Genomic DNA, 11706 nt, shown 5'->3' with positions numbered 1-11706 from the left:
CCTTTCACTCCCAATAGTGCCACTTATAGATTTTACTCTGGGTCTAACAACCAGACGATTTTTACTTGTCAATGGGGAACCCTACGAGGCTGAAAGGGTTAAGATTCAACTCCAAAAACCATCTGTCCCCATAACCTAACACTTTTCAAGTTTTCAACAAGGACGCTAGCGCATGCGCTTCTCTTGGACAGTTCCCTTAAAATGCGATTGTTAATGGTCTGAGGTTCAACTGTACTTAACTTCTAAAAAAGTACTATTTCTCAGTTCTGGGATGGTAAGTTATTCCAGTCCCATGAACTATTTACACAATAAAACTATTCTTGCTATGACCGCGAAAAACACAAGACAAAACTTTAGGTCCAATCCATTAAACAAGAACATCACCAAGGATTTGCTGGATGTGAAAATCCACACGAAAAAAAAAATCAACACGTGGTAACTGAATGTGCAATACTGAATTTCAGGTGAGCGAAAAGAGAAAAGTGGACTTTGAAGAAAGCCAAACCGAAGGAAGTGCGCTACAGATTGTTGATTAAATATTAATAATATGAACCGCATAGGCCAACGAGCCGTTATGAAGTTACCTAGAGTGAAAAAATCGGAGGCCTTCCCGAAGAAATTCCAATCCAGGATGTGTTTCCTACAAATATCCTTTCAAAAGTAAAAATAAATGGATAAATAGATTTATAACAATTAATTGACCTAAAAACGATGTGCCAAAAACTTGCACCACAATTCTGGGTGATAATGCCCACACAAGGTGTCCCATAGCAGGATCAAAAGAGTATTATTGAATTATTACTATGTAAAAATAAGATTTCATGAAAAATATACAAAGAATAGGAGGCCACAGACGATGAGTTTCTCAGCAAATTTTGTTATATTTTAGAGAAATGAATAATTTTATTCATTGTGATATGTTTCTTTCAATGGCTCTGGGGTTGAAGGGCAAACGTAGCATTAATTTTAGGGCCACTTAGGAAGTTACCATAATACACTTTGGTTTGTAACCCCATAATATTGGGCATAAGCAGTGTTGTTGTTTTGTCAAGTGCCAAGAGAAAACTGGAAACAATATTTAGTGCAAAAATTTGGGGGGGGAAAAAAAAACAAAGAGTATTATCATGGTATTTTTCCCCAGTGGTCATAAATTCTTGCTGCTTTGCCCTTCCAAACCTCCAAATTATTGGAAATACATTAATTTTTTCTTCTTGTAAGAGTTGTTTCAGCAGTTTTCACCTTTTCCACCCTCCCTCCACTTTTTCCAACGACCTAATAATGCCTTAAAATTTAACATACTATATTAGTGGAAACGAAGCAGTAAGATCACTGCCACAAGAGGAAGGTTGGATGTCTAAGAGTATAAAAACCTCCAACTTTCTGAAGCAGTTGTCGGTGCATTTTCACCGAATAAAGTATTATTATTATATTATTATTATTATTATATTATTAGCATTATTATTTAAAAAGGTACAGTATAAAGTAAAGAAACCATATTTTAAACGTCGATAACTTGTATCAGTAATTCAACTGACAACCAACTGAGGTCGGACGGTGAAGCGTCATTTTTACTCCCCCCTCTCCATCAGTGCTTCTTTTTGGGTATTTAAAGCTACTTAGCTACACGGAAAGGAAAGAAGTCGAAACAAGGATGCGAGATCCAGGATTCGAACTCAGGACCTCTAGCACCAAGGACGCACACTAACCGGACTGTGCCATCCTTGCTCCTATTATTAACTACAAGCAAGATCTTACGGTTAATTTTTATTTATTTTTACCTGTAACAGAGGAATAAAGTCGTCTGATTCAAGATATTCAGAGGAAGGTTTGTTACTCAACAGTCGAACAAATTTTGAGGCATTGTCATGGTACTGTGACAACAAACTGAAAGAAAACAGTTATCTTGTTAATACTGAAAAATGTATCATGATCACGGGAACAAAGTATGGGTTCCTTTTAAAGCCTTGACCATTCCTCAACTTTGTTGCAGAAGCAATTTTTTCCAAGTTTAACTACAATCTATGGAAAAAATTCTCAGAGACATTTGAACTTGAAGCAAACAGGCCTGCAAGATTCAACACTAATGGTACCCAGCTCTCCCCCCCCCCCCCACAATGTTGTAAACATTGACCCATTGTTGTTTTCAGACTTTCAACATTGTATTGGGTGGGGTGGGTGGTGAACAAGCGGACTTCAACAGAGTTTTAAAATATGGCACCATTTTGGAAGTAATTCTGAAATCAATGATAGTTACAAATTTAGCAAGTGCAACTGTCTCCAATTTTATGAGTTTTGTAGCATAGTCAAAAGCTGTATGAAAAGAAGACTATTGCAGGCCTCAAAAACATCTTTGCAGTAGCTTTCTGGAGGTAAGGGAAATACAATGTATAATGTATGTCTCTGAATCAGACAGACCACGTTCTGGCTTTCCAAACATACATTTAGATTTTGAAGTAAACTAATATTTCCAAGTTTACAATGATTGGGTACTGAGGATTCAAATTGCTTTGATGCCACTTAATGCAGCGGAAACTGTCATAGACCAAGCAGTAAAAGATCACATTTATAATTCTTTTGTCAAGTGCAAATTAGCCTACCAAGCCTCGATACCATACAGTGAATTGAAAAGAATTCTTGCTCTAAAATGAGGCCCTGGTAGGCTAATTTGCACTTGGACAAAAGAATTATAAAAGTGACCGCCATTTATGAATAAGGTCTATGGTTGATCCTAGACTGATTTTAGCACTAAAAGCAATAGATCAGGCACCCTCAAAGACTTAACTTTTACAAGAAAAGAAGAAATTAAGTAAACATTTCATAGTTCGAGCGTTCTCTGACTAGAGTACAAAGCTAGCAAGATTGATAATACGTGTGTTTGCCCTATGCGAATACTTATGCTGCAGCATTGCCAATATTATAACTCACAAGAACACTCTTGCAGGTGTTAGAATCATGCTACAACAAGTTGCAAAAATAGTGGAGACACTTCACCTTCTTGGTGTGTTATTAATTTCCCTATTATCTCTCACACTGCTGGCCCCTCCCCCCCCGTATCCGTGGTGCTAGCAAGACACAAAAATGTTGGGAACTTAAGCAGTCACATTGAAAGGGGGAGAGGGGAGAGGAAGTGGAAAGGTTTAAATTCTAGATACGGCGGGCATTGCAAGCTAGAAAAGGTGTTTTTTAATGAAAGTGTCTCAACAATTTTGCAACTTGTTGTAGCTTGGCAAGCTTTCATCTTATTATGGAGATGATCTTAAAGTGCACCTAACCCCAAAATATTTTTCTCGCTGCACGACCGAGTCAGAAGGGGAGTGGGTCTATTCCTGCTTTGACGTCACAATCTACTTTGCATGCATTTTTACAAAGAGTTAATGCAATGTAAATCAGTACGTGACGTCAAAGCAGGAATAGACCCACTCCCCTTCTGACTCGGTCGTGAACACAAGATGCTTGGATTTTCGCAACTTTCGAAGCCTATAAAATGGCAGGATTTGTTAGAAAAAGGAAAAACGGCCGCAATGCGTTTCGAACAGGTCCAAAGATTTATTTTAGCGAAAAAAATATTTGGGGTTAGGTGCACTTTAAATTGCTAATTACGCACCTTTTCCACATCACAGTAAACATTGACAACGTGACAAAACCATGCTTATGTCCACCTGCTGTAGAAAACAATGGCTCTCTCCAATAGAAAGGAAGACCACACGCCTGAAATTTAAGACAAACACATCATCAGAAACCTGAAATCTGAAATCTAGTACTTGCACCCACAGGATAGGAAAAGGTATGACCATTCTTCGGGTTCATTATTTTCACATCTTTCTTTCTTTAAACTCGGACAATGTAGCTCGACATAATCACAGAGAAATCTATACCCTACTCTCCAAATAACGTGTGGGTCACAGCGTTATGAACATTGAAGGGTCCAGAGCAAGAGCCTATGGTTTATCATCCTTATCAAAGTGGACTAGGGAGTCTTACCATTTTGCAGATGTTATTAAAAAGGCAGCACTTTCTGGGCCCGACATTAAGGATGCATTCGATTGACCCTATTCCGGAATAAGAATACGCGGAGTGATGATTTAACACGGTACGTCTGGAGTTTTAAAGCAACAAGGATAATAAGGATATGTTTAAAATAGGCTTTTAGAAGGTGTTAAACAATTAATGTGAATCTCCGTAAAAACGAACGATTTCTAACTTCTATTCCATGTATTCCTATGGTCCATAACTACTTCTTAAGGGGTCTGGACCCAGTTTTTGTGGTGTTTACAAATGGGTCTTGATGCTCAAACATTTGACCCAACTGGTCTAGGGTACAAAACAATGACATGTTGAAAAAAAATGAAAAGATTCATCCAGGTGTTAGGCCTCTGTCAACATTAGTCCATGGCACTAATAACATTAAACCGGACTTTGATCAAAGGTCACCCAAAAACCCTTATTTTGGGGCAAAGTACAAGTATTAAACTTGTTAAATTACTGTAAGGTGGCAACAGCCCTTTATGAAATAAGTTCTTCAAGTGTGTTTTTGATCTTATTTGAGTAAGTTTATTTTATATTAAAATTACATATAAAAAACGATTACATTGTATCTCAGGCCATTGTCTTTTCAGAGTAATGAAATGATTTCAGAAAGCAGGACATAAAAAGATGACAATACAGAGAGAAAGAAAGCCAAGGAAGGATAACAATAATCAATAGTGAATACTACTACTACTACTACTACTACTACTACTACTACTACTACTACTACTACTACTACTACTACTACTACTACTACTAATAATAATATAATAATAATAATATTATTATTATTATTATTATTATTATACACAGTAAATGAAATGGTGAAAATGGAACCCACTGGAAACTCCCAGCCCCAGATGGGATTTGAAATCAAATCCCATCTGGGGCTCGGATTTTTCCGAGTTTCCAGTGGGTTCCACTGTCACCATTTCATTTACTGTGTATGTCATTCTCACAATAATATTGTTATTATTATTTAAAACCCATAGATTATAACCACATAATGATTCAAACATTTTCTTTTGCTATTCAATCAAAACATTTACAAGGGCTTAGGAAGGAAGCAAGGAAATGGAAGTTGTTTCTGTCAACACTGGAATTATACAGATATATTCCTTGAGAGGGATTTACTCTTGGAGGTCACTTATCTGAGAAGACCCCCACTAAAAGGGCTTAACTTTAATTATTATTTCCGGATTCAAATACTGCTGTTTGTTATTCAACAACCTGTATTTTACATACAGACCCTCGGAACATTCAAATGACTATAAGCCTGGGAAAGGCTCAGTCAGATACCAGGGCAAAATGAATCAAAGTTATAACCATTAATCAGGGATTTTGTTCACTGAGATGTATTATGGGTTGATTAAACCCTAGAGCTGCTATTCGTGTTTATATATTTTCTCAATGACAAAGAGATATGTGCATGACATCTACAAATTTTATCATACTCAAGAAAAGTGCGGCATACAACTGTACTGTACCACTACTGAAAAAAATTACAAAGGACGATGTTGTCTTTCCAGCGTTGCCATGCGATTTGAATCACATGTAAGAATGGGATTTAAACTCACAGAAGAAGCATCTTCGTGTGAATCTGGCATACTGACCACTACACCAATATCACCTTTATTTTACTGAAAGTGAAACAGTCCCTCTTTAGTGGCTCTGGAAGCTGGCCAGCCACCAGAAAGAAACACTGTCTTGCAAATGTCCAAACAACTAAAGATTGGCAGGCGTTAATAAAGGTAAAAAACCACCATGAGTACGATTTGTGAGATGACTTTCATCAGAGTGAATTTCCTCTGACAATCTACAGTCATGTTCTCTCAGGTTTTGCCTTAACGACTCAATTCCACAGGCTATGCTGACCATAATATTCTTAGGTCTCCTTGACAAAACTTTAATTTTGCAAAAATGGGCATGTCACAACAAAATTTTTTTCCCAAAAACATGTTCCCATGACATTATTTTGTTCTAGTGTCTTCAAGACCTCAAAATTTAAGTCTGGTCAAATTGCCACACTTGACCAAGTTCAAATTCTTGTCATTCCTTACAAGCACAGGTCCATCTAAATCATTAAGTACAGAACAAACAAGGCATGGGCCTTCAGAATTATTGTTAAAAGAGTTTTCCATTGTTCTTTGGAACACATCAAACAAGCTAAAATGATGACTTTCGCAACTTTTGCAAACAAAGGCGTCATGTAAACAAACCCTAACTCCTTAAAACAATGTAACGAAAATAGACCTTAATGACGATTTCATCATTGGAATTTTCCCTTGACCCAAAAAAAATCCCTTATAATCCCTTACAAAACCCTTCAAATGGCAAAATGTCACCTAACCTAAAGAGATTCATATTACACCCATTTTCATATTAATGCTCAAAAAGCTTTTTTTGCAATATAAACAAATTAGAAGCCATATTATTAATTAAACACAGTGACAAAGCTGACAAACAAAATTCACTTGCAAGTTAAAGCCAAATTCGAGATAATTTGCATGATTTCCTTTTGGTATTCTAATTTGCCAACCACAGAACAACAAGTCATTGTTTCAACTACCACTGAACCATGGCTTTACACATTATTCACCACTGATAACATCACGCCAAACATTGCCACATTTTGTAAACATGATTATTCTTATCTCAACACCAAGTGATTTAAAAAGTTCTTTCAAATTGCACTGAATTTTCTTCTTACATCTCTCTATTATTAATGTGAACTGCATAACAATTACTTTGGCTGGAGCACAGCACACAATGACAATTAGAGCCATAACGTCGCATGGAGAGTTAAGCTAACAAAATTAATGTGTTTCACTTCACTTTCACTTAAATATTCAACAGACCTTTCAAATGTCTTCCCAAAAACTGTGTAAAAATCACCTGTAAGTCATAAAGTACTCAAGACAATATATTTTATTTATTGTCATGGAATCTAAAACATTTTCTAAATTCATATAGTATTTTTCTTATCTTACAATTCTTCAATTTTAAGTGAGTAACTTTGAGAAACTTTAAAAAATGTCACCAATCTGTGAAATCATCCATTATAACTGCCCTCAATTAATGGAATACCACTAAGCAGAAATGAAAGCCATCCAAATGTGGAATTCTACTGACAAAAGCCTTGAATGAAACAATATTTTTTGAAATACAGCTACATGTACAGTGTATTTATTACATAATTTATTTTAAAATTAAAGAAATGTAGGAAAAAAGTTTTTTCCAATTTAAAGAAAATTGGGAAAACGTTTTAACAGATCCATGGATGAATGAGAATTATAATAATAATTATATTCAGTATTGGACAGAAAAGTTAATACGTGATCAAAATAATTATTATTCTGGTCTAGAAAGTTCGTAATGATTGCACATTAAAATTGTCTTATCTGGTTTAGTGTTTCCCAGCTTTCAAATCTTACATTAAATATTTGAAAGCAGAATTATGACTGTTTTTTTATAATTTTAAAAGCTCTGCCAATTTCAATGACATTTATTTAGCGACCTTCAGTATTAAATTTGTATTTTGGGATAAACAGAAGGAAGTTTTTTGAGGTCACCCACATAAAAGAACAAACCGAAATCAGTAATAGAATAAAATTAATTTTATCATCTAGTTTTTACCATGAAAACTAGAAGATTCTAACTTGGCACTGAAATTTTGTTTAGTTGTTGTTTAGTTCATTAAATTTTTTCTTACTAGTCAGGACTTAAATTAAATATTGCAGATGAAAATAATTTATACTTAAAGCTGTTTTAAGACCCTCAACTTTAGCAGCCTCAATATATTCAAGCTTCAGGAAGGAAGTTAAAACTTCAAGTAGGTTACACGAGAGTGAAAAGTGACCCAAATTAATTATATTCCAAAGACTTTACAAAACTCTTCCAGAAATACAATTTGTCATCATCGGACACAGTTCAGTGGATGTACACCACTCAGAGATCAAAAGTTCAATTCTTGGTTTTAGAATGAAAAGCAAAGTTTCTCGCATTCATAATGTTGAACTTTCAAAAGAAACAATTTACGATTTTTCTTTCTCGGACCTAACGAGAAAACTTTCAAGTTTTGCCAGTCTCAGAAGAGTTGAAGCCAAAAGCAATAAGTTACACCAGAGAAAGTTAAAAAAGTCTTAACGTTCTTCACAACAGCCCCGCAACTCTGAACGCTTGAAAACACAAAAGAATATTAAATATTTTAAGCCACATGTTCGGCAACAAAAGAGAATTGGAAACCAAACTTTTGAGCTTGATTTTTGTCCCAAGTGGACTTACAGGAGGCTCACACTAAAAGCGAAATATAGCTACGGATGTTCGAAAGTTCCAAGATCACAAGACTTACCGCTTCAAACGCTTCGTCTATTTACTTTTCTTAATTAATTAACCTGACATTTTAGAGAAGCTATTTTTCATTCTTAACGACATCACAAACAACTTTCATTGCGATATTACAATAATGCTTTAACAAGGTCAAAATATATTTCCTTCGTTCTGAGATTAACGATTTTTTTTTGCTCGATTAAAAGAAGCCAGATATGGCCTCAATCTTGCTTCAATGAGCCTGCCATTAATTAAACGCGCGTTAATATCATCAACGAACGAAACATCATCGAAAGGGGAAAATGTCGATTACTTTTGTTTGTTCGAGATGTTGAAAATTTCAAAGTTTCGAAGGGAACTCAAGCAAAACAGTTTATACTAAGAACACTGCAGTTTATTTCGTGCAGAGATAAAAGGTCACACGAACATTTCAACAACATTATTATTGCTGGCTGATTGATCGTGAACTGAAGTAGTCACGCTATTAAAAATATTCTCTAAGTAGAATTATTACATTATTTCATATACACGATAAAAAAAACAACACTACCTTTGCCACCGCTCCAAACTCTTCTTTCGGTACTCCTCTTTCAAAACGTTTGAAAACTGTCGTGACTTGCGTTAGAGCTTCGTCGCAAATCGTAGATTTCGAATCGTCTGGTTTTCCAAGTGGAAAGTAGAACTGTGGCAATCTCGCAGCACAACCAGGAACGATTCTAACATTATTCAACACCAAAGTTTTATCCTTCATGAGAACCTTCGTTCCTTCATGGTTCTCTAACCGAGGAGAACGCGGTGGCGATTTAGAGCTTGTTCTTCGCGAAGTTCTGTCACGAGGACTTCGTGGTGACCGCAATAATTGCGTCGGTGAACTGGTCGGTGGAGCGGGAGGGGAAATTGGTCTAGCACCGCCTATTGTATTTTGGACAGGCGACAATTGCCTTGGCGACAAAGGGCGGCCCTGGATTAACTTGTTCAAATCATTTCTAAGGGTCCTTTGAGTTTCGGGCATTGACAGCCAGCGGAGAAACAACTCATCCACTTTGACTTTCAGAATGGGAGACAAATGTGCCATTTGCCGAGCTGCGAACGAACACGCGTCAATTCTGTCTAGAGTGAAGCTTGGAATGCGTCCATTTTATCTGACACTCCTCTTGTCATTGGAAATGAGGCCAAGACAAGGCAATGATCCACAAAATCCGCTTATGACACGGTAAAACCATGCACTATAACCGAAGAATCCTTAGCTTGACCCTCCTTATAGCTTCATTCAAGAACAGTCCATTCGGTGGCTGACTCAGGTTGGCCAAGTCGTCATTGAATCATGAAAACACTAATTTGAAAACGAAGAAAACACGACCAATCAGCTTTACCGTGCATAATCTTTCCTCTTCCTGGTGTTGTGAATAACTTCGGCTTCGGAATAATAACACAAACTGAAATCGAAAACGTCGCTCTGGGATTCCGAGCTCCGTGTATTGAAAACAGAGCCATGATCAGCGGTCATTAAACTGAAAATATGCGTTTGATTGGAAACTAGCAGGAGGATTTGTAAAAGTATAAAAGTGGATCGGACTTCCACGAGAAACGACAATGAGGAATGGTAGTGAGAAAGAGGAAGTTTTTTCTTAAATTTTAACTTCGTCGTTATCAATTACCACTACAGATTTCAGACACTATGAGTTTTGTATATATTTAGGCCCCGTTTATATGGAGAAAAGTTGTCCCGGGTAGAAGGTCACCCTCCTAGCCGAGTCAACTTTTCTCCATATAAACGGGGCCTTAGGCTGCATTTAAATTTTTTTATTAAGGTGTATCATAAAACTAATTTTGAGGAATCTTAATTGCCATTTAATTTCCCATTCGATATTGCAGACTCATGACCTCATAACATCTGTGCTTACAACTAAAAACGCGTCATCTTGAACATCATTATTTGCCCATTCACGTGAGAAATGTATCAACCAGGAACTTATGGCTAGAAGCGAACATTCCAATACTATTTTTAGACTTACTACCTTTTCCGCGAAAAAAAAGAAACCAAGGAAGTTCCGGTTCGGTGACACCATGACGTAAAGTTACTTTCTTGTCATTGTTCAGCAGATTCCTGTGGGAGTCTCATTCGCGGGAAATTCACGACCTTGTCCCCAGGGTCTCTCTTCTTCCTTTCTAAGGAAAGGAAGAAGAGAGACCCTGGGGACGAAGGTGGGGAATTTAAGCTAACAATAAACGGTCTGTGAAAACGCCATGACAGGAATATAGCGCTGTTGTTCGCCCCTAGTCACGGGATAAATCCTGATCAACCTTGTGACAAACTGCATACTAATCCAGTTTTTACAAGACCTTTTTAAAAAGGCAAACAATTTGGAAATCTATCATGAAGGGACGAACCATGCAAAGAATAAGTTGATTAAACATGCAGCCCGAGTATAGAATGCCCAAAAAACATCGAATAGGACACCAAGTTTAATTATGGTGCCAACTCTCTGTTGTTTTAAATCCCTAGGGAAACACTGAACAATAGAACTTGACTTGACACTAGTGTTAACTCCCCGAATGACACCGCAACCAATCTCGTTGGCTTTTGGTGGCAACCACGCACGTTTTTGATGTTTCTATTCCGTTCCAAAAGGGCGACCGATCTCCAATAGTGCAAATCTCTTATTTCTCGTTCTGTATGTCGATCGAATTAAAAACGCTGAAACACAGGTTACTGATCCTTGATGGCCAATGAAGTGCTACGCAAACTGGTATGATCAAACAGATTCTTTTCTTTTCCTCAGAACACGCGTATGATAATACCTTGTCATTTTGTTAAAAGTGAACTTACCGATGTAATTAAATTCTTATGGCTACGTCCGTAACTAACACGTTCTCTTGAAAAATTGTTTACAAACAGTGTTTATAACTTCTACTTTCTACAAAATACAAAACCGAAAAGCTACAGTCTACCGGCGCATGGCCATTTTAAATATAATTCATATTATGTGCCAGTAAGTAGAGTACACGCTTTGTGAAAACCACAAACAAGGCTCTTAAGGATGGTGCCTACTATTGTTATTGCGCATACGTTCTGCGCATCCACATACTCGGATTTCCTATCGGTCGAGCTTACTAATGCAGGGATATTTTTGCGCGGTTTAAAACTATTCGGAGAGAGCAGAACTTAGCAAGTGCTCTTGCTATCCAAAAAGGAAAATTGGGGGTAGCCATACATTTTTCAGAGATAATTAAGCTTTAATTTGGAAAGGAACGCCATACATTGCTTTGTATTTTAAAGCTTTTTACTAATATTGTTGATTAATTATTTTTGAAAAATGCGTGGTTACCCCCAATTTTCTTTTCGGATTA

General features: G+C 36.7%; 2 protein-coding genes across 2 annotated transcripts in view; both read right to left on the bottom strand.

Annotated features, from left to right (window-relative positions):
• Positions 1–367: 367 nt before the first annotated feature.
• Positions 368–9871, bottom strand: LOC138030735 (serine/threonine-protein phosphatase 2A regulatory subunit B'' subunit beta-like). Its single transcript, XM_068878613.1, has 4 exons — positions 8906–9871; positions 3605–3708; positions 1779–1884; positions 368–394 (listed from the first exon to the last, which is right to left on the bottom strand). The coding sequence occupies exons 1-4, from the start codon at positions 9428–9430 to the stop codon at positions 368–370; spliced, it is 762 nt and encodes a 253-aa protein (XP_068734714.1). The 5' UTR covers positions 9431–9871.
• A 1235-nt stretch (positions 9872–11106) lies between these two features.
• The window catches only part of LOC138029197 (uncharacterized), a 13518-nt gene continuing 12918 nt past the window's right edge, over positions 11107–11706 (bottom strand). Inside the window, exon 4 of the mRNA XM_068876902.1 lies at positions 11107–11706. This exon is cut by the window's right edge and continues 2780 nt beyond it. The gene's annotated coding sequence lies outside the window, so the exon portion shown is untranslated.

Source organism: Montipora capricornis, chromosome 13 (assembly GCF_036669925.1).
Source record: "Montipora capricornis isolate CH-2021 chromosome 13, ASM3666992v2, whole genome shotgun sequence".
NCBI lineage: Eukaryota > Metazoa > Cnidaria > Anthozoa > Scleractinia > Acroporidae > Montipora > Montipora capricornis.
This window is presented reverse-complemented; position numbering and strand designations above follow the sequence as displayed.

Coding starts and splice junctions, on each gene's coding strand:
- LOC138030735 (XM_068878613.1), bottom strand. CDS start 9,430: ATGGCACATTTGTCTCCCATTCTGAAAGTCAAAGTGGATGAGTTGTTT. Junction 1,885..3,604: donor TTTACTGTGATGTGGAAAAG/GTGCGTAATTAG, acceptor GTTTTCTTTCAG/TTTGTTGTCACAGTACCATG. Junction 395..1,778: donor ACTTTATTCCTCTGTTACAG/GTAAAAATAAAT, acceptor TTTCACATCCAG/CAAATCCTTGGTGATGTTCT.